At 38.4% G+C, this 23,306-nt stretch overlaps 2 protein-coding genes across 2 annotated transcripts in view; both read right to left on the bottom strand.

Moving 5' to 3' along the window:
* Positions 1 to 11: 11 nt before the first annotated feature.
* LOC148865949 (GDSL esterase/lipase At5g03980-like) lies at positions 12 to 2,069 on the bottom strand. Its single transcript, XM_088975759.1, has 5 exons — positions 1,799 to 2,069; positions 990 to 1,202; positions 737 to 885; positions 350 to 623; positions 12 to 229 (listed from the first exon to the last, which is right to left on the bottom strand). Exons 1-5 carry the CDS (start codon positions 2,067 to 2,069, stop codon positions 12 to 14), a joined length of 1,125 nt encoding a protein of 374 aa, XP_088831885.1.
* A 5,574-nt stretch (positions 2,070 to 7,643) lies between these two features.
* EMB2279 (pentatricopeptide (PPR) repeat-containing protein) overlaps positions 7,644 to 23,306 on the bottom strand; it is an 83,192-nt gene continuing 67,529 nt past the window's right edge. The window contains exon 9 of the mRNA XM_088975758.1: positions 7,644 to 8,459. Coding sequence (XP_088831884.1) covers positions 8,061 to 8,459 — 399 coding nt within the window. The 3' untranslated portion in view covers positions 7,644 to 8,060. The remainder of the gene's footprint in view (positions 8,460 to 23,306) is intronic.

Here is a 23,306-nt window from a genome sequence, read left to right as displayed (position 1 = left end):
CCAAAACGTATTCAAATATGACATTGGATTTCTGGCATTATGCTGTGCATGAGGAAATCTGCCATGTACTTGTAAGCTTTCTCTGTCAAATGGATACCATCCCAACTCACACGTGTTTCAGGGTCAGGACAAACTGGAACTCCAGGAGCTCCACACATCTTAGTCAGATCAAAGTTGTAGTCTCCTCCAGTTCCACAGAAGGTTTTTTGTAGAGATTTCTCTTCAAATCCTGTACTCCAAGATAAAGAGATATGGAATGAGGAAAAAGGGATTGACAATTGGTTTTTAATTTTCCTATCAAGATACGTCAGAATGATTGTTTGGCCATAGAAGATGAAAGCAAACTTACCAAGAGAAGGAGCATGGCTAAGTACCCATTGAAGGGCTGTGTAGTAGTCAGCATATACAATAGTGACATCAGGGTACTCCTTCCTCAGCTGTTTCAAGGCTCTTTGGAGGTTGTCGTTGTGAATCATTGCCAAGTTATTCAAGCCTTTCAGGCACTTGAGTTCATCATAAGCTGCCGGGTCGTCGCTCCTAAAAGTTGTGAGATAAATTGGCATGCATCCTATTGGGAAATTCCCTGGAACAATCACTGTCCGCGCACCATGATCCATCACTTTCTGCACACAACATGAGAGGATGATGCTTGAACAATAGTATATTTTAAGTAAGTAAAAAATAATTAAAAAAATATAAAATGGAAATGTTGAGGAGGTAGAGACAAGGGACTTACTCTAGCAGCATCCTTGATTTTCTGGACGATATAAGGCACATAACTCTGAATCTCTCCTATGGTTTTTCCTTGAAAGAATGCATAGTTATGGTCATTCCCTCCAATCTCTCCCACTAGAAATAAGGCTCTTTCAAGCTTGTGGGCACACTCTAAACAAAGATCAAAGAAGAAGGTCAATTCAATAACTGAAATTGAGCATCGTAACTGTAGTGCAGTTGAGCTAACTTAAATCCAAGTTTTCAATGTGACAAACCTGTACTGGTGTAACCGATGGATTTTAGATGGTCTTTGAACCAGCCAAGTTGGACTGAGAGAGAACTGTTGGTGACTGGAGGTATAATTTTGTTTTTTGCGAGGAAGGATGCGTCAAGTGCTGTAGACCCAGCCACTGCAAAGTTCACACCATGACTGAAGTCGGCATCCCTTGCCAGGTAAGGGTTAAGAAAAGAGAGATGGAGGGCCGAAGCTGCAATACATACAAAGAAGAAATAGATATGGAATTAAATTTTATTGGATTGCTGATGATCGTCATGATCAAGATCAATGGAAACTCTGTCATGCTTTTTCATCAAGAGAGAAAGAGAGAGAGAGAGAGAGATTATTGTAAATTAAGAACAATGAAAAATCTAATAAAAAAAGATGGCATGGAGATCAAAACAGAAAAGGACCAGTCCAGTAGTCCGGACCACCTACAATCCAAACCGGGTCTGACCCAATCGACCCGCCAGATGGCTTCTTGGGTTTTGAAAGTTTTGAAACCACTACCCAAGCGAGTATCATGAGACTGTTATTATTTTCTCCATTAATTATTGAGGAAGCAAAACATAAACCAGGAAGGAAATGAATAACAAAACGAACCCAATAAACAAATTTCAAAAATAATATAGAAATTAAAAATGTACATCGTTTATATCCAAAAGAAACTAAAAAGAAGTAAAAAGAAAGTTGTGAATGAAGAACTAGAAAGAAAATACGAGATGGTAGACAACAATTACCAAGGAAGGCATAAATTATTGATTGAGAAGGCATAAAAAGAGAATTTTAAATATAAAGAATAATTACCAAAGAAGTCAACCATAAGGAGGCCATTAGAGCAACGACCAGTACGCTTTTTGAAGAAAGTTTCACCGTAAGGAAGCCTAGCGAATGCAGAAGAAGTGCCGATTGGAGTTTCACGAATCAGATTACCAGTATCTGATATAGAGTCTCCCAGTTGATATATGGCATCAAAGGAGCAAACCTTTGGGTGAGAAGAAACAGCAAGTGGAAGAAGGAAACAACTAATAATAAATATCTGAAACAGAGACAGCATCGACTTCTTGTTGATGGCCATTGTGGGATGAAGGAGAAGAAATAAACACAACGGCACAACGATAATCATAAGCAGAGGTTTATACTTGTGAGAGTAATGGTACGTAAATGGAGGCTCTATTAATTTATAGAGATGAAGATTGAAGAGAAAGAACAACGTAGTGTTACGTTATTTCTGTTGTAGTAGGAAACTGAATTTGTTATGAGTCAATACAAGAATGGAGTTGAATCCTAGTAGGTGTATTACGACAAGGATCAAGAGCATGGGTTTGGTTGGGTCATTTGATCGAAAACGCGGACCTTCACTTCACTTTTTAAGTAAGTAGTTGGGTTAAAACCATAAGGACTCTGGAGTGGAGGAGGAGAGTTTTGTTTCTGCTCAAGAACGCGGCTAAGCCTCCTAATCAGAAAAATAAAAGGACTATTTATCAAAAAAAAATCAGAAATAACAATTAAATAAAATCAGAAAAAGGCGGTGCAAAAATCAGAAAAAAAAAACAATTAAATAAATTTGCACTAATGCAAAACCATGGCAGTGCAAATGATTTGAGTGTAAATTTTGATATATTTTTATTTCAAATTTTAGCTTATTTTATTTGATTGCAGTACAAATAAAGTAAATTAAAGACATGAAACAGAATAAAATAAAATTCAAAACAAAAGTACACCAAAATTTGCATTTTTTACATTTACATTCCCATACATTTATAATAGTGTAAATAAAATTGCACTGCAATCAAACACAACTATGAAATAAGAAAAGGCAGTGGTGTGTCTCACATCACTCTCGCTCTTTTTCAATCGTTTTGATCGACCCTTCCATAAGAAACTGTACAGTAATCATGGCTTGCCGTGAAAACAGAAAAGAAAAAAAAAAAAAAAAAGTGCCTTCTGAGCTAAATAGCCATTATAAGAAGTTAGTTTGAAAGTGGGTTAGTTTCAAACTTTCTCTTTTCTTACTGATACAAAATAAAAGGCATTTTTGTCACCATGTATATCTTTATAACCTAATATAAATCTCAGTTTTAAGCCAGGAAAGAGGAGCCTGCCACCCCCATTCACTTCTTTCCTCTATTCTTAGTCCAATTTAACACAGATTGGTTGAGACCTTAATTTTATCTTGGTCTACTAGAAATATTTTTCTCCTCATTCTAGGGTTCAACCATGGATAAGAGGCTAAGAAGACCTTAAAATAGCAATCCACGGACTGCTAGAGAGACTTGAGTTTCTTCCTTGTCTAGCTACCAACAAATAAGAAAAGAACTTAAAAATTAAATCAGCTGGTTAATGCAGAAATGAACCCAAAAATTTTCTAAAGGACTGGATTTTTATTTAAATTAGTTCAACCCAAGGATTAAAGTATTGGTATCGGGTATCGTATCAGATAACTTGGATACGGATATGCTTGGGAAACACATGGATACGAACGAAAAAAAATATGGAAAAGCTTGGATACACTAAGAAAATGCACATGAATTCCATAAATATATTAATAGCATTAAGTTTAATATCAAAACAACTATAAATAAATATAAATACATAGGAATTGTATATTTAAATGATATATATATATATATATGAAGAAATATATTATAATTAATATAGCAGGACATGTAAATATTATGCAATTTTATTAATAATGCATCAATCAAGAGTACAAGGCAAATATTATATAGATTTTTACAAATTAAAACATGCAAAAAGCCAATATTATTTTATTATCTATTAAAGTGTAAGGTGTAAAGCATATGAAACTATTATATTTGAATTATTATGTCATTTTTTCTATTTTACTATTTTTATTTTTTAACATTAACAAAAAATTCAACTAAAAAATTAATTCTTAAATGTTTGAAAAATAATATTTATATTTATTAAACAATAAATATGATATTATAAAATATCAATTAATAATTTATAAAAATATATAATCTTAACTTAAAATATATCAAATCTATTAAACTTTTGAAAAAGCATATCATATGAAAATTCATAAATTTTAATTACTAAAATAATTATTCCATTACTAATATTTTATTTTTATAAAATTTTGAAGTTAAATTTTTTATATGAAATGTAGATTAATGGATTTGATAGATTCAATTTATATTATATTTTCAAATACTTTGTAAACAATACTTTTATTTTTATAAATAATAAATACTTGTTATTTAATGCAAATTAAAATATTAATTAATAATTTATAAAGATTTAAGATATATACCATATACAAATTTATAAAATTTAAGTATTAAAATAATTGTTTTATTGTAAATATTTTATTTGTATAAATTTTTTAAATTAAAATTCATTTTATATATATATATATATATATATATATATGTGTGTGTGTGTGTGTGTGTGTGTAAATTTTATAAATTATTTATTCTATTGATTTATAAAATACTAATTTTGAATATTGTTCTTTTTAATTTATAGTTAAAGTTTTTGAAAATAAGTGTATGTTGCTTTTTGTTTTCATGCAAAAATTAAGTTTAATAAAAGATATTTTATTACACTATTAAAATGAAATAACAAATGGCTTTATTGTTAATGTATATGTGCGCCTAGGCATTAATCAACTTGGGTTCAAGTCACGCTCCTATTTTTTTATTGTGAGATGTTTGTATTGGTGTGTATCAGCTGATACTATGCAATATACACTTCCTCCAACCAAGTAGAGAAAGAGCGAAAAGAAAGGTTTCAGGCTTCTAAAAAGCCAACAACCCACACGGAAAGGCATGCCAAATGGGGCCTAAATTAAGTTGCATTACAAGAAAACGGGGATCTAGCAACAAAAGTTTAGAGGACTTTTGTCAAGGGTTAAATGGAGAACTTTTGTCATGAAATTTAGCAAGTTGCTTAAGTATTACGTTTTTGGGCTTAACAACAAGGTATGGTTGCTTTAGAAGGTTTCAACAATCGTTTTAAGCTTCACAAGTTTTCACTAATAAGCACTGTTGAAATGGAATTTTTAGTTGATGGATGGTGAGATCTAGGAATTCAGAGTTGAGATTTGGTCTGAATAAGTAGTTTTGCATTTTGAGTCAAATTGTTGGCTCTAATTTGATGGTAAGAGTGTGGGTGGGGGTTGATCAAGGTTGTTGGATCAGAATCGAGCAAGTTTGACAATGGATTTGAAGTGAAGGATTTTAGGCTAAAATTTGATTTCCTAGGGTTTTTAGGTGCTTCAGGGAAACCGGAGTGGTATGCTCGGGTGTTTGCAATATGGATTAGGGTGTTTGAGAAAAGGCCGAGTGAAAATCAAATGCTAACAATCTGACCATTACTTTACCATGTCAGTGACTCAAGTATTCATGGCTCATGTTTTTAAATTGCATTGCATGCCATAGACAATTGTCAATGATAGGGATCATCCAATTTTCTTGAGACATTTTTGGCACAAATTGTTCGAAATACAAGGGGTGGCTTACCACCAACGTACCATCCTCAATCTAATGGCTAAACTGAGGTGGTCAATAAGTACTTGGAGATTTGTGTTGTATGACCAATGATAACCTTGAGTTTGGGTCAAATGGTTGCCTTTAGCTAAGTGGTGGTATAACACCAATTTGAGACTATGGGTTTCCACCTATATTCCTTACTTCCTAGGAGACTCTTCTATTGAAGCAGTTGATATGAGTATAGCTGAAACAGAGTCCATATTCAATTGCTTGATTAGAATGAAGTAGATGATGGATAAGCATAGAACTGAGTGATACTTGATATGGGAGGATGGGTTTATCTCAAAGTTCATTCCTATAGGCAAGTGACTACTGCTACCAGAAGATCTTAGAAGCTTTTTCCAATGTATTATGGACCCTGCTGGATTGTGGACAAGGTGGCTTCGTTGCTTACAAATTGTCTCTACTGCCTGGAGCTCAAATTCATCCCACATTCCATGTATCTCAGCTTAAAAGGAAAGTAGACCCAACAGTTTCAATTTCTCTACATTCCCTGCAGCATTATGCTCTGACTCTGATTCCTTTGCTTCAATTCCAATTTTTATATTGCACCATCGCATGGAGCATGGTTAGGATTTGGTCTATCAATTGGTGGTTCTAAGAACTTGTCCATTTAAGTTCATTATTTCTTTTGGCTTAGATTGAATTAAAAACATGTTTTTTTTTCCATTTTTGAGTAGACTCCCTCCCTGGTAGATGTTGTAAAACTGATGATATGGGGCTTGGTCGCCTAGAGATCTGATGGTAGGGGCTTACATGTGACTGAGCTTGGATCATTCTCTTACACTGACCATCTTTTAATTAATGAGTTGGTTTTGTTGTTCTGCAGGGAGACCGGGCATTTTATTCTTAGAAAATATCCGTGCTTCCCTTGTCACAAAGAATGATATTCTATTTGTTGGCTCATCTATCTTATACATTTAATAGATTTAACGATAATTAGGGCACTATGCTGTTCACTGTCTTCAACATTCCTGAACAGGGTAGTGCTGCTGCAATCCCCGCCCCCCCTTTCCCCCCTTTTTTGTAAAGAAGAAACAGATCTGTAGAAGAACAGAGAAAGACCAGACTGTTTTAAACAATTAAACAATAAGAAGATCAAAATAGGAAAAGCTTCGAAAACCTTTTCTCAAATGAAAAGCACTAGACTGTGTTCCTCTTCTTTGTATGGTCCTAGCGGCTGCAACTGGATCAGCCAAAAGTCGGCTTCCTATTTCCCCTCTCTACTTGCCCATACCAACTAGTGAGTAGTTTTCTAATTCTGGTGTCCTATTTCCCCTATTATGTTATTTATTTGATTCATCAATAGTGAATTCAATGAGATTGAGTTGGAATCTCAGGTGAGTTTGGGATTAGATCAAGTGGTCATTGCCAGAAAATTAGTTCATCGTCACGTTTCATCTATTCAAATAAGCGGCAACCGTGTGGCTTCAAGGTTCAAGATAGGGATTCTAATCAAAGGTTCAATCCCAAAGTTGTACCTGCTTGTAAAATGCATGAATGGTGTTTGAATGTGCAAACCAACATATTGTTGCAGCTATGGTTTCTTTCACTATGGCTTCAGACTTCGAAGCAGACACTTTGGTTTTGTCAAATTGTCACTCACTTCTGTCACTATGGCTTTAGACTTTGAAGCAGAAATGGGAGTTCCTGGTTCACAGTAACAGCACTAATCTTTTTTTTTTTTTTTTCCTTTTATGATTTCATTTGAAACGGTTATGGATGCAGGTTCTGCATCTAAGAGTGAAAGAACGGTGGAAAGATGCAATATTTTTTCAAAGTTCAAACCAGTTCCTCTGCTATGGTCGCCATGTTTGTAATTTTCACCCTCCTAAATTGTCTCTGTATAATCGGTTTAATTTAGAGCTGAGGGAATATTTTGAAATCTGGTTTTTTCTTCCCAACATGGAAACTGCCTTTAAAATCCCATTAAGACTGCATTTGGCATTCCTTTTTTTAAGGACTTGTCTCCTTTTTGCAGTTAAAATGTCCCTATGAACACTGAATTTTCAACAGCAAAAAGAAGATGGGTCCTTAAAATAAGGAACGCCAAATGCAGCCCAAGTCCTTCAAAATCAAAATGATGTGGCAAAAAATAATTAGAAGGTTCGTGCAAAAGGTGCACCAAAGGGTCCATAAAATGCGTGCTCATCTTTTCTGTACAAGTTTTGATCAACAAAGTGCAAAGTTGTGTACATTGGGTTCCAGAATCCAATTTGATTCAAAGTTACAGATCATGGTCCCTGCCCAACCCTAGAAAAAAAATCATAAATAAAAACAAAATAGTCAATAAATAAAATTTAAGACCAATTATATATTTGGTTGCAGTCATTTAGTAATACCCAATTGCATATACAGCTTAAGAACAATTACATATTTACTATTTGAAATGATAGGTTGAGTGGCTACCATCAGCTATGCCTACAAGTCAGATGGCTACCTATCCAAAAAGAGTCAGACGGCTTGGAAACATGTAGTCAATTAATCGTGTTCACTGCAACGCTTTTTTAGATTACAACCACTGCTGAACTAGGGAACCAGATATTTCATCAAGAGTCCACCATTATCCCTGAAAAGTTCATTCCAACCTTTTCTACAGGGTTAATATCATGTGGTGTTAAATGGGTCCTGATAAACTCTCTACAAGATGATATTATATTCTTGAATGAAGGGTTTGGATGGTGATTTCCGGCAAGAAGGAAACTCAACTCATGTATCAACTTAATAAGTGTACGCTTTTCAATGCGGTGGGAATTCATCTTGAATAAATTAAACCATGTTTTCTCAGAGAAAGCATGTAATTCACTTGTCTTGTGTCCAATTATGGAGATAGCTGCAGCACAGTCATTTTCCTGCAATTTCAAGAAAAATATTTCCTCCAAGAGAGCTAGAGGTGGAACCTGTTCTGCCCCAACCAAGTGATTCCAAGTAATGTCCAGCAACTCTCCCTGAACAGTGTTAATAATAGATTTTGTTAGTGAACTCTCCCAAATATAAATATATGAAAATTAACAACATACTCTGCCTGAATTATCTTAAGGTGAGCACTTGTAAAGGACCAAGATACACCATTTTATGGATGAAACAATGATGGGATCAGATTTTTATGCCCTGTTCGCTTTTTGGTAAGTCACTTACCCAGGTAAATGCACTTACCTGGGTAAGTGTTTCCCAGGAAAGACTTACCCGGGTAAGTGCATTTACCCATGTTCTTTTATTTCCCATGTAAATAAGGCAATGACAATCTTAGCCATTAAAATTCCATTTATTAAAATGGGCATTTTTGTCCCATCCAAGTATTGAAAACTTTTTCCTAGATAGGAAAGTTAATTTACCCACCTAGGAAATAGGTATAACTTACCCAGGTAAGTGGTACACAAGAAAATAAACTTTCACCGGTCTTTATATAAATCTGAAAAATGAACATGGGTTTCTTGGTCAATGGGAACCAAAATCCCATTGACCAGCTTTCCCCCCTCTCAAAATCGGAAAAAAGAACGTCCCCTTGGAGTCATCATTTGGAGTAGGATAATGACATTAGGGCTTGGAGTGGGATTATGATACACTTTCTCACTGTTAAGGCAACCCATCGTCTTACACGAACAGCTATCTCCCCCAATTCTTAGAGCATTAGTATTGAAATAAAAAATGTCAAATAAATACTTATTTCTGAAAATTTGGTTATGTCCCCCGTAAGACATGGGGCAATAGATGTTGTATACCTCTTTCATTACAAACAAAAATTTCCTTTTGTACAAACACAAGGATATGGGTTTCTGTGCACACCCTTGTTCTATATTTTAGGATTATGATCAGTTAATGGTTGATGCCACTAACTTAGAGATATAATCATCATCATCATCATCATCCATGCCTTGTCCCAACTATATGGGGTTGGCTACATGAATCCTGTTTCACCAATCCATTTTATTTAAAACCATATCCACTATTAAATTATTAGTGCTTAAATCATTTCTTGGTGCTTCTACCCATGTCCTTTTTGGTCTACCCCTAGCTCTTCTAGTCCCTTCCACTTGTAACAAATCACTTCTTCTACCTGGAGCTGTTGGTGGTCTTCTATGCATGTGATTAAACAATCTTAGCCTATTCTCTCTCATTTTATCACTTATTGGAGCTACTCCTAGGTTTCTACGGATGGCTTCATTCCTGATCCTATCCCTTTTAGTTTGTCCACTCATCCATCTAAGCATTTGTATTTCAGGCACGCTCATTTTCTGAACATATTGTTTCTTGACTCCCAACGCTCTGCTCTATACAACATAACTGGCCTTACAATTGTTTTATAGAGTTCTCCTACAATCACATTTTCCTATCACACAAAAGTTCAGATGCACCTTTCCATTTTTTCCAGCATGCTCTAATTCTCTAGGTGGGTGACATCCTCCTCAATCTCTCATGTGTTATGAATTATTGAACCAAAGTACCAAAAATGGTCTCATTGAGTTATCTCTTGGTTTTCAATCCTAAGTGTATCCTGATTTACACTCTTATTATTACGAAGTACATGTCATATACTCTGTTTAAGTCCTTATTTTAAAACATCTTGTTTCTAAGGCATTTGTCCCTAAGCTTAACTTTGCATTTAATCCTTCATTAGTTTCACCAACTAAGACAATGTCATTCACAAACAACATGCACCGTGGAACTTCGTGGATATGTTTACTCAATTATCTATGATTAGTGCAAATAGATAAGGCCTAAGAGCTGAACCTTGATGAAGAACCATCATAACTGTAAAATCTGAAGTCTCTCCCATTGGTGTTCTAACATTGGTTGTTTCCCCCTCATGCATACCCTTTTTCTTTTTGAACCCCAAAGTTTTCTCCCAATGGAGGGGTGGCCACTGTTAAATTGTATATTTTATTAATTGTGAAAAAAGAAGTAAAGGCCTAGGGGGGGGGGGGGGGACGTAGAAGCCTTGCCCCTCTAGAAAATCTAATTACATCAAGATCCACCTTCATTATATAATAATTATAATTGGAAAAAGAAAAGAAAAAAGGTGGATCTCGAAAAAAAACTTAGAAAACTCGTAAAAAAGGAATGCCTGAACCATCATCTCTAAGAAGATGTTAGGCCTTAGGAGGTAGATCTTCGTAAGAGTTGTATTTAACGTGTGAAAGAGAATTGCTGGCCACTTTGGATAGCCAATTAGCCTCCCTAAAAATGTGTACAACCACAATGTCCATGGTCATTAAGTAGTTTTTCAGATGATCCTTCCAGTACCATAATTTCCATGGGAGAGTATAGTTTCCTTGGATGATTTCAACTAATATTTGGGAATCTGTCTCAACCACAAGCTTCATAATTCCCAACAACCCACCATATGATCTCTTTCGTAACTCTATCATAACCCTTTTCTAGATCAATGAACACCATATGATTTTTCTTCTTCTCTCTGAACTTTTTTTATCAATCATCTCAAATAAAAAAATAAGTTTCCATGGTTGATCTCCCTAGCATAAAGCTAAAATGGTTCTATAAGACACTTGTTTCAAATCGTAATTGTTGTTCAATTATTCTCTCCCAAAGTTTCATAGTGTGTCTCATGAGTTTAATCCCTTGATAGTTATTACAAATTAATATAACACCTTTGTTCCTAAATATTGGCATCATACTACTATTTCTCCAACTAGTAGGCATCCTCTTTTCTTTTATTATCTTATTAAATAGCTTGGTTAGCCTTAACAAGCCTACCTCTCCACACTTCTATTAGAAATTTGGAATCCCATCAGGCCCTAACACCTTCCCCTTTTTCATCTTATTTAGTTTTTCATCTTTTCTTTTACTTTAGTATGGCTAGTTTTTCCTCCATTAGCACCCTCTCCCTATTGTTCATTTAATAAATTTTCAAAATAGTTTTTCCATCTTTGTTTGATGTCCTCATCTTTCGCCAAGATTCTTTAATCTTCATCTTTAATGCACCTAACATGGTATAAATCTCTACTTTTCCTTTCCCTCAGCCAGTGATTTAAAAGGCATGCCTAGATGCACAAGCGAGGTGCATTTTAGGGTAGGCACCTCACCCAGGTCCTAGGCGCAGCCCTTTCAAAAGGCATGTGCTTAGTGCGCCTTGCACCTCAGCCTAGGCGAGCGCCTTTTGAAAATTTGACACTTTTTTTCTTTTGTTTTAGTCTAATGGCTGGGCCAGGGGCTCCGTCCCTGGATCCCTGTGCTACACCCCTCGAGGCAAGCCCAAACATGTCCATGTTAGGGTCTTAAATTCTTAGATTTCACACAAAAAATAATGATTTTATAGTTTTAATTGCTTTTTAAGAAGATGTTTTATTAAGATGAATGAATGAACAACATTACCAAATAATGATTTTTGCGCCTTGCTTAAAAAGGTGCACGCCTCGCCTATGCGCCTTGTGCCTCAGGCACAATTTTTTTTTATAGATAATAATAATTTTATTAATTAAAAAACTTAGTATACATCATACAATTTCCCAGAAAGAGGTGCGACGTGCAGCCTCCAAACTACATCATAAAGCTTACAATTGAGCCCAAAAGAGATGATTCCTATGTACTCCTTGTTTAGCTAGGAAGTCTTCCAGCCCATTTGCCTATCTTCTTTCCCATTGAACTGTGACTGAAATATTTGATGCTAGCCACTTAAATCTTCTCAAAGCCCCCCTGTACGGCCAGACTGCCATCTCTGGTTCTTTTAGCCATCCAATAACCAATTTGGAGTCACCTTCAATCATTAAATGCTCCACTGCCAACTCTTTTGCAATTTCTGCTCCTTGTATCACAGCTTGGAGTTCTGCATTTACTGAATCTCCCAACCATATAGGTTCAAAAAACAGAGCTACAATCTGGCCCTCATCATTTCTAAAGGCTCCCCCTATTCCAGATGGCCCCGGGTTGCCCAAACTACTGCCATCAAAATTTAATTTAATGAAGCCTACATCAGGATGCTTCCAATCCACCACCAACTTGCTTATGACTGCAGAACTTTTAGCTAGTTCCCAATTCCTCCTTATATCATCAAAAGTGTAGGATGAGAACAGGTCCAAGGATTTTACCCAACTTATGGCCCTACATAAAATACTTTCTAACACACATGCCTGATCCCTCTCCTTGTCATTAAAGATTCTAGCATTTCATTCCTCCCACACTCCACACCAAAGCACCTCTAGCACACCTCCACAAAACTCTTCATCTTCTCTTTGGCCACCTGAAAGTTGTAGGATAAAAAAGATTGCAAATATGCTCCGGTTCTGTCCACCTGCACCCAAAAAGATCAAAAAGCTTTTCCCAAAGGCCTACAACAAAAGGACAAGTGATTAGTATATGGTAGCAACTTTCTTCATTTGCTTTAAATAGGGTACACCAGTTAAGAGAGATACAAAGACTAGGTCTTCTTTTTTACATCCGGAGTCTTGATTTTCCTAAGGGAGACTTCCCAACAAAGGGATCCCACTTTAAGAGGGGCAGGTTTGGACCAAACTTCCTTGCTATGAAAAAGTTGAAGCAATGGAAAGGAGCACAAGGAAGCAAGGAAAGAAGTACAATAAAAGGATCCCGAGGGCAAAGGCTTCCAAATACAGGAATCTACAAAAGAAGGGTCCAAGCAAACATGATCAATAGTTTTAAGGAGTAAACTTGGTCAAGCTCAGAATCTCTCAAATCTCTTCTAAAACCCAAATTCCAATTTATACCAAAAGAAAAAGAGGATACAAACCTTTGAATTAGCTCATTTTTAAAACACGAGATGGAATACAAGGAGGGAAAGAGGTCCTTGAGGGCAGAGTCACCAATCCAAACGTCCTCCCAAAACAAAACCCTATCTCCAGTACAAGCATCATACCTGATCAGGTTTAGGAAAACGGGGAGAATACTATGAATAGCCTTCCATGGAGATTTCAGCGTAGTAGCTCACCGAGATACACCAGCATCCCAACCATTGTCTGCAACACCATGCACACTCCCTACAACTTTATGCCAAAGTCTCTCCCTTTCTGGAGGCCACCTCCACAGCCATTTGCCAAATAATATTGTATTTTTCTTCCTTAGATTACCTCATCCCAAACCCCCCCTTCCTCCTACACACTATTTCCCACCTAACCACATGATCCTTCCTCCCTTCCCCTGACTCTCACAAGAAATCCCTCATGACTTTCTGTACCTTCAAAATCACCTTTTGCGGCATTCTAAAGACGGAGAGAAGGTAAGTTGGCAAGTTCGCAAGAGCAGCTCTAATTAAAGTGATTTGACCTCCGAGGGAAATGTAGTTTCTTTTCCAAACTACCAGCTTCTTTGTGCATCTTTTCTACAATCGAATTCCAAAATCTTCCTTCTCTTAGACTATCACCTAAAGGCATACCCAAGTACTTCAAGGAACAGCTAGAGGTAAGGCAACCTAAGGACTCTACTACCTCACTTAACTCCTCACCAAATTTACCCCCACCACACAACTCTTTTCAAAATTGACCTTCATCTTCGACACACATTCAAACAACTTTATTACTCGTTTCAAGTTTCTAGCCTTTAAGGGATCTCCGGTCTCACAAAAAATGATTTTATCATCCACAAATTGCAAGTGTGATACCACAATACCCTCTCTTCCTACCCTCCATCCTCTAAACATGTCCAAACCATCAGCTCTCGAAATGAACCTACTAAACACATCGGCTACCAAAGTGAAAAGGAAAGGAGACAGAGGATCCGATTGTCTCAACCCTCTAGAAGTTGGAAAGAAGTCTCTAACCACTCCGTTAACTAAAATTGAAAAATGGCAAGGTTTTAAACAAGCCTCAATCCAACCACACCATTTCTCTCCAAACCTAGAGTTCCTTAGCGACTCCAACAGAAAAGACCAATCGACCATGTCACAAGCTTTCTCCAAGTCTAGTTTACATACGAAACCTTTCTTCCCCCTTCTCTTGAAGTCCTCCACACATTCGTTTGCAATCAAGATTTGATCTGTAATCTGTCTTCCTTGAATGAAGGCCCCTTTTGATTGGCTTATTAAATTTGGAAGGGCTAATTTTAACCTTAACGACAACACTTTGGCCAAAATTTTATAAATGCTAGTCACTAGGCTGATGGATCTAAAGTCTTTCGGTTGAACAACATCTCCCTTTTTAGGAATCAAAGCGAAGAAGGTGGAGTTGATCCCTGGACTTATAAAGTGAACTTCCGCAAACTCCTCAAATACTGCCAACAAATCTAACTTGATGATATCCCAACAATCCTGAAAGAAAGTCATAGTGAAACTGTCAGGTCCAAGTGCTTTAGATCTATCCATTGAAAACACAACTCCCTTTATTTCTTCCAATTCAAAATCCTTTTCCAACTGATTTGCCACCTCGGAGTCCAATCTAGGCCACTCTAAGCCTCACATCCCCTTGTCTTTTGTAGACTGCCCTGAAATGATTCATGAAAACATTAGCAATCTCCTCTTGATCATCCACAACTTCACCATTGATCTCTAACTTTTCCACGAAGTTTTTTCTCCTTCCATTAGCGATTGCATGGAAAAAATTAGTATTACCATCCCCTTCCTTAATCCATTGATGCCTTGATTTTTGTCTCGAACACATCTCTTCCCTCAGCACTATTTCTTCCAACTCCTTCAGGGTCCATCTTAAGGTCCTTTCTTCTTCTGAGAGAGAATCGTGTCCTTTTTCATCCAAGAGTTCAATTTGAGAAATAACACAATTTCTTCTCCTCCACTCTCCCGAAATGCTCCCTGTTCCACTCTTTAAATTTACCTTTTAGCCTCTGAATTTTCCTATGGAATTTGACACCCCTCCCAAGGGTACCCACCACTTCTTCACTCCACCACTCTTTAACCTTATGGGTAAAGTTTGGATGTGTTAGCCACATATTTTCAAATTTGAAAGGTTTAGGCCCACTCAAGAAGTTCCTAGTTCCAATGCTTATCAACCAATGATCCGAAGTGACTCTTGGCAAGGCCCTAGCTAACAGACCTAACCAATGTTCTCCCCAATCTGAACTAAAGATGAACCTATCCAGCTTAAAGCATCTCGGGGTAGATTGTCGGTTGGACCAAGTGAAGACAACCTGTTGAAGGGGAATTTCTAACAAGCCACACTCGTCAATAAATTCATTGAATCTCCTCATGTTGATTGTGATCGCTTGATTGGGGTTATTGGTCTCATTTGTAAACCTGATCACATAAAGTCCCCACCTAAACACCACAGACCCTCCCACAAACCCCTTATATCATAGAGCTCTTCCCACATTTCGCCTCTCTCTCCATACCTATCCGGGCCATAGACGTTCGTCACCACCCAGGTAAACTCTTCTCCCACACCCTTAAGTTTCAAAGAAACCATAAACCGACCTATTAGCTCTTCTATTGGCTCCACTACCTCTTTCCTCCACAATGTCACTATACCTCCTAAAGCCCCGCATGAAGGCAAAAAAGACCATCCTAATCCTCTAGAGCACCACACACTTCTCACCCATTTCCTATCCAATCTGCCACTTTTGTTTCTTGAAGCAAAACTATATCTGGATTTTCCTTTCTAACCATATCCTTTATTATCCTCCTTTTCCTAGCACTACCCAACCCTCTGATATTCCAACTCAATATCTTCATTGGATCACTAAAATTTCCACCCTGGAAACCACCATCCCTTACTTGATCACTTTCCTTCTTTCCCCCCTGGCACTGAACTCTAAGTCTGTTGCAACATCTTATTTTAATCTTTCTACCTCCGATAGCTTCCTCTTTCTTGGACAATCCTTTCCTTCTTCCCCTTCGTTTTGGCATACCCTATAACACTAACTACTTTTTTCAGTTTCAGGCCCATTTCTTCAGCCATTTGATTCATCGATCACTTCCCAATTCCCTCACCCTCATTCCTTTCTTTCCCTTTTCTTTGGCTAGCCTCTTGTAGATTCAAGTCTTCCTTAATGTATCTATCTTCTGCCTCCCTCCTAGTCAACTCCTCAATTGAATCACAGACTAACCGTAACATTCCTTTCTTTCCCTTTTCTTTACCTTGTGCCTTCCATTCGGCCTCAACATTCCTTCCTTTAAACCCTTCTTCCTCATCTCTAACCGTAACCTGCTGGATTTTGGCAGACAATGGTTGGGACTGGATGAAATCCGTAGCTCAACACAGAAAGCTCATTAGTATTCTTAAAATCAAAGACTAACGCACATGGAGAGGAGGGTTTTGTTGAAGGACTTCCATTGAAGGTTTTTGTCTTGGGACTAGACCTACAAAAACCAGTTTCCAAAGGTTCGATATTAGACTGAGGCTGAACTTGAGAATTTGACACCCCCTTACTGGTTACACCCAAGCTTTGCTCAGAAGAATAGTTAGAAACCAAAACCGCGGCACCATGCACTTGTTGAAACCTCGAGATAGCTTCCGGATCCCCCAAGCGGTGTCCATTACCCAGGCTGGTTGGCATCTCTTCTTCCCTACCCACCTCCAAAGTGGATTTAGAGGTAATGATAACAGTCTCACCGTCATCTTTTTTGCCTTTGTCTTCCTCCAAGAAAAGCCACTCTGTGTCAAAGCTTTCATCCCCTTGAAACCCAAAGGTTTTCTCTGGCCTAACACTCCCAATACTTGAGGTATCAGACTTGTCAAATTCAGAATCTTCCTTGCTAAGTTCCTCTAAATCTTCCTCCTCTTCTACACACCCTGTTAAACCAGCTCTCTTATTTCTTGGATTATGTCTCTCCGGCGCAATGAGCTGCTACTAACAGAACCATTCCTCCCTGTGACCCTTCGAATTGGGGACGCTGATGGACCAAAATCTGTGTCCGTCATCAGTCCTTTAGTTGACCCACGTGACCACTTAAAAGGTTACATGACTTGTTCTTAGGTGGGCTAACTGGGTAGGACCCAAACACTCCTTCTTTAAGGGCCTATGAGGAATTAGACCTTGTTGTAACTCGGCCCACCCCAACTGCCCTCCTATGGGCTGCACTATTACTCTCTTTAGGCCCATTTGAACAGCTCTCCCTGCGGCTTAAGAGTGTTCCCTCTCTACTTGTGCCAATGTGGCCCTCTACTCTCGCCAACTGACCCCCTTGCTTTTTTAAAGATTGTTTCAGTCCCTTCTCTCCACCTTGACTAGAACAATTCTTATTTGGTGAAACCTGTCGAGTAGCCTTCTCCCTACAGGCTCTTTTTGTTAGCACCTGAGCATAAGACCTGTAACTCGCCACCTTTTCCTCTTCTCCTAATGGCTCTTTCCCCTTGGTTGCTGGTGTGTTTCCTTTTGAGTCGTCCTCTCCCAAGTATACCATTTTAGCGTAAATGTCATCGAGATTTGAATGAGCCAATCCCTTGCTTCCACATAGCCACTCTTCTTCAACCTTCTCAACCTCCTTCCTTCTCCCCTCACTCCACAAGGCAACTTCAATGGCTGTAACCAGTCAAACTATGTAGAACACTCCATCAACCATCAGTTTTACTGAACAAGGAATATCATCCAAATGCACATTACTCATACAAATTGCAGCTGAGTGGAGATCTTCCACAAAAGAACCTTCCTGTCTTGCCTTACACAGAGCAGCTATGGAAGCAAACACCTCTGAGGTCCAAAGATGAAACAGCAGACCCAATATCCAAACTATTACTTTGTCCCTCACATGCAGATCCTTAGAATTTGAATGAGGAGTCCATTTTGTGATAGTTACAGAAGCTGAGTTCGATTTACAACACAAAGCATAGAGTTGTAACTCCTCCCCAACTATCTCAAACAGGGCCTTACAAGTCTAAAAGGGGGTTAAGATGATAGAACAGCCCAAGTTTAACTTCTTTAATAACTCTTCTGCAACCGTCCTCCAGTTTTTCGGAGGTATTGTAGAAGTTACAATAAACTTTTTCTCCCACTCGTTCTTGAGCTAATTGCATACCATTCTGCAGTCTTTTGCTGCTTTACCAAGAATTTGTACTCCTGCAACCTCTGTCTAATGCTCTTGTTTCCTACATCCACCAACTCCACTCACTACCTGTAGATGTTCTTCTCAGAATTTCTACCTTCTCCAAATTCCTCTCGGGTAGAGAAATCCTTCAAAGCAGTTGACACTTCTTTCCATCCATTCCCCAACTTTCCTTCAGGAAAACAAACCATTTGTTTTCTTCCTTCCCCAAAAAACTCCAACAGAGCCACAAACCTTCCTTTAGAGTTCTTTCTCTTCTCTGCTACAAATCTCCTACTATTAAATTCATTTGATTCTTTGCACTCTAAACTTTCCACTCACCTGAATTGCTTTCTCCAAGAATGTCCGGCACCAAACTATAGCTTCTTTCCCGACCAATAAGACCATGGTCATGCTTAGTTCTCTGATTTTCAAAGATTTCTTCCCTTTCACCCTAAAGCTTTCAAAAAGAAACTGCTTAGCCTCAACCTTCAAGGTCCTTCTCCAGTTTGTTACCTTGGTAAACTCTCCTTCCTCCATCTCCTTATTATACCTCCACCTATCTATTCCAGCAGAAGCAATCAACCTGAGGCCAGTGTTTTAAAAGCAAAGGCACGGCAAAAGTGCAAAGGGCATTTTGCGCCTGAAGCGTGAGGTGTTTTGGGCCTGCTGAATTCTCAGTAAACTTCATTTAGGAAGGTAATAAACATAGGTTAACAACGGATCATTGCATCAAGGGGGGGAGGGGGAAGAAAGTCACCACAGAAAAGATTATTTTAATGGTTCACAATTAGGAATGTATGGCCATGACGGAACAATATTCTTACAGGGTGATCTGTCTCAACATCATACTTCCTGCCTCAGGCGCAAATTGACCCCTGCGCCTTTTTTGCACCTTGCGCTTTTAAACCACTACCCTCAGCTTAGCTAGTTTATACATTCCTTTCTCTCCCTCTTAGTGCCTAATTTATGGTAAAGCTCATCATAAGCCCTACATTTAGCTTCACTCACTTTTCTTTTACTTCCTTTCTTATGTTACCCAATTTTCTACATTTTTAGCTTTTTGCCATTCTATGTTAACATGATTGTTTTAATCTGATTATATTTTGAACCTCTTCATTCCACCACCAAGTTTCTTTAATACTTTTCCATTTCCCTTTAAATTCTCCTAGGACCTACTTTGCTACTTTCTTTATGTTGGTTGTCATTTCAAGCCAAATATCATTAATCTTTCCATCTAAGTTCCAATTCCCTTCTATTGTAACTTGTTTCTAAGTTGAGCTCTTTTTTTTTTTTTTGCTAAATGTCTAAGTTGAGCTCTTTTCTCCTTTTAGGTTTTCCCACTTAATTCTTAAACACCTATTTTCTTCCATATTTCTCTTTTATTTCCTAATGTGCACATCTACCACCACTAATATATTTGACTTATGTTTGATCCACTTTTAAATGTTATTAACCGTTCATCCTTCTTTTGGAAAAAGGTGTTTAATATTGTCATATCATAAACTATTACAAAACCTAATATTGTACCTCCTGATTCATTCCTCTCCCCAAATCCAAATCCCCATGTACCATCTCATATCCTACACTTATTTTCCCTACATGCCCATTTAAGTTGCCTATAAAAATCTTTTCTTCATTTGAATTTCTTGGGTTGATATTTCTCTTTTTATGAAACGAAGAGGTGCTACACAAGACGGGGGTAGTACGTCCCCTCATATCATTAGAACAAATAGAAGCTAGAGGACCCGGTAGGTTGTTTGGATTAAGATTGTTAGAGTTAGCCGAATAAGGGTAGATTAGTCAACTCACCTTTGTTAAGTTATGTGCTTATGTGGCAGTCTTATTAGAGACTCTTTGTCCTATACTTAAGTGGGGGCAGTTTAGTCTTTGTACAATTAATTAGAGACTAATCACTATTACGAGGTCGACTGATAGGGTTTAGCCTATCAAGTTCGACAGTTCTTTCATCTTCTTCTTCTTCTTCTCTTCTTCTTCTTCTCCTTCTCTTTCTTCTTCTCCTTACTGTTTCGGACTACTGTAGCAGCAGTCGAAACATGGTATCAGAGCCAGGTTCATGACCTGCTTCAGTTCGTGACAACTTCAGTTCTCTCCTTTTCTTTTCTGGGCTGTCAATGGAGAAAACTGGTTCGTCCTAGGCCTGAAACATCAAAGCTCTTCTTTCTCTCTGGTGCGCAGAACCTCCATTCTTAAGAAAACGACTTCAGCAGTGAATGATTGGCTGAAGCTCTCAAAAGAAGGTTGGTTATCTCTGTTGGTATTTCTGGGTTGAAAATCTTCAAGAACCTGCGAGGACTGATCAGAACCTAGAGAACTAGGTTGGTTGTTGCCCTGGTTCTTGGAAAAAATTCCAAGAACAGGCTGTGCTTACAGTGACCGAATGGTGTGAGGGCTGCTGCAGGTGGCCGAATAGTGTAGGGGCTACTGTAGGTGGCCAAATGGTGCAAGGTGTAATGCAGTGGGACTAATTGAGTTCTCTTTGGTCTTGTAGTGCCCTCTTAAAAGTGTTAGACAGGTCTGTACCGTGTGTGACAGCTATGGCTGTGTGGTGGTGCTTGTGATGCACAATCTCTGTTGAGTAGTTGTAAGAGGGCTTGCATGTGGTTAGTAAGTGCTGAATTAATGTCGGTGTGGTTCATGGTTTTGTGAAATCGGTAGTGGTGTGGACAAGAACAAAAGCTTGTGTATCTATCATTGTGTTTAGGGACTGCTGTAGGTTCTGGAACATCAAACTCCTGACAGCAGCACTTAGTTGGTGACTGGAAATTCAGATTAGAGGCAGCATTGAAAGAGTATCATGGCAGCAACAGGAGATGGCTGTAGTGACCAAAAACCTAGTGTGGTGGTTTCCTCTAACTATCTAGGTGTACAGATGACCTCAATTAAACTGAATGGTGAGAACTATGTTCCATGGGCCAAGTCGGTGGAAGCTTTTCTCAAGGCAAAGAGGAAAGTGAAGCATGTGAAAGAAGATAAACCACCGGCTGACTCTCCAGGGTTTGATGATTGGGAACAGGAAGATGCTCAAATCATGACATGGCTATGGAATAGTATGGAACCCAAAATAAGTGCCAACTTCATGTTCTTAGATACAGCTAAGGACATATGGGAACATGCCAAGAGGTTGTATTCTGGGCAAGATAATACTACAAGGGTATATCAGCTCTATCAGGAGTACTTTGATCTACAACAAGGAAATAAAACCCTAGAAGAATACTATGCCAGTATGAAGAACCTCAGAAATGAACTCAATGTCTATCATCCTCTCACTCCAGATGTTAAGGTTCAGCAACAACAGAGGGAACAACTAGATGTCACAAGGTTCTTAGTGGGGTTGAAATCAGAGTATGAACCAGTTAGGGCCCAAATATTGGGGGGCTCTACCCTTCCTACACTTGAGGAAGTGTTTGCACGGCTTCGTAGGATTTCTTTGGGACAGACAGAGAATCCCACACAGTCTGATAGATCAGCATTTGTGACAGCCAGAGGAGGTGGACGTGGTACAAATGGGGGAGGACATGCCTCCCGAGGAAGTCATGGAGGTTCCATATTTGACCGAGGTGGTGGTCATGACTCAGGGGGAGGCCGTGGCAAAGGAAAAAGGAACTCTACAAGTGTACCCACTGTGGCAGGGAAGGACATTCGGTAAAGTTCTGTTATCATCTCCATGGCCCTCCCTCTACATGGGCCAATCATGCTGTAGCTGGTGGGGTTGACGTCAGTGATAATCAACAGGCAGACCTAACTCCTTCCACATCTACATCTATTTCTGGGAGGGAGATGGTGAGTGTACCGCGTGATGAGTATGAGTGGTTCCTTCAGTCTACTTCACAGCACACTACTGCTACTCTTGCCCACTCAAGTATAGCTTGCCTGTCATCTAAAACCTCTCCCTAGATTATTGACTCTGGAGCCTCTGATCACATGACCGGGACTCCAGGTGTGTTCTCTTCTCTCTTTGAAACTTCCACATCTCAAATAGTTACCCTTGCCAATGGTTCATCCTCTCCCATCTGTGGTGTTGGCAATGTTGACATGGCTTCTCTTTCTTTATCATCTGTTCTATATGTCCCTAAGTTTCCATTCAATCTTATGTTTGTTAGTAAATTAACCAAGACTCTTAACTGTTCTGTTACTTTTTTCCCTTCCTCTTGTGTTTTTTAGGATCTCAAGACGGGGAAGAAGATTGGTGGGGGGGCATGAAGCTGGTGGATTGTATTACCTTGATGGTGGTGGATCGCCAGTTGCACTTCAGACTTCTCTCACTCCTCTACAGTGGCATTGTTGACTGGGACATCCATCTCTCAAGGCACTCAAGATACTGGTTCCGTCTTTAAGTCATTTGTCGTCGTTACAATGTGAATTGTGTTAGTATGGGAAACATCTTCGTGTTCCCTTCAGTCCTAGAGTTGAAAGTCGTATGTTGAGTCCTTTTGCTTTGGTTCATTCAGATGTTTGGGGTCCGATCAAAATACAGTCTTATAATGGTTACAAGTATTTTGTCACTTTTATTGATGATTGTTCAAGGATGACATGGATTTACTTAATGAAAGAAAGGAGTGAACAATTTTCCATTTTTCAAAAATTTCATGCTGAAATATGTACACAATTTGGTGTTCCAATCAAAGTGCTTCGTTCAGATAATGGTCGTGAATACTTTCTTACTTCCTTTCAATAGTATTTAGAACAGCATGGCATCATCCATCAAACTTCATGTGCATCCACTCCTCAACAAAATGGGGTGGCTGAACGAAAGAACCGTCATCTCTTTGAAACTGCTCGGTCTATTTTTCATCATATGAGTGTTCCTAAACGGTTTTGGAGTGATGTTGTACTTACTGCGTGTTTCCTCATTAATCGGATGCCCTCCTTCATTCTTCATGATCGGTCTCCC

This window comes from Nelumbo lutea, chromosome 3 (assembly GCF_056320005.1).
Source record: "Nelumbo lutea isolate HS-2025 chromosome 3, American lotus-T2T, whole genome shotgun sequence".
NCBI lineage: Eukaryota > Viridiplantae > Streptophyta > Magnoliopsida > Proteales > Nelumbonaceae > Nelumbo > Nelumbo lutea.
Note: the sequence above shows the minus strand (reverse complement) of the source record. Positions and strands in the feature narration are given on the sequence as shown.

Bases quoted from the DNA above. Each gene is read 5' to 3' on its own strand.
- LOC148865949 (XM_088975759.1), bottom strand. From the start codon at position 2,069: ATGGCCATCAACAAGAAGTCGATGCTGTCTCTGTTTCAGATATTTATT. The intron at 886-989 runs GTTTGTCACATT...ATCTTTGTTTAG, and splicing joins CATCGGTTACACCAGTACAG to AGTGTGCCCACAAGCTTGAA. The intron at 624-736 runs GTAAGTCCCTTG...TGTTGTGTGCAG, and splicing joins AAATCAAGGATGCTGCTAGA to AAAGTGATGGATCATGGTGC.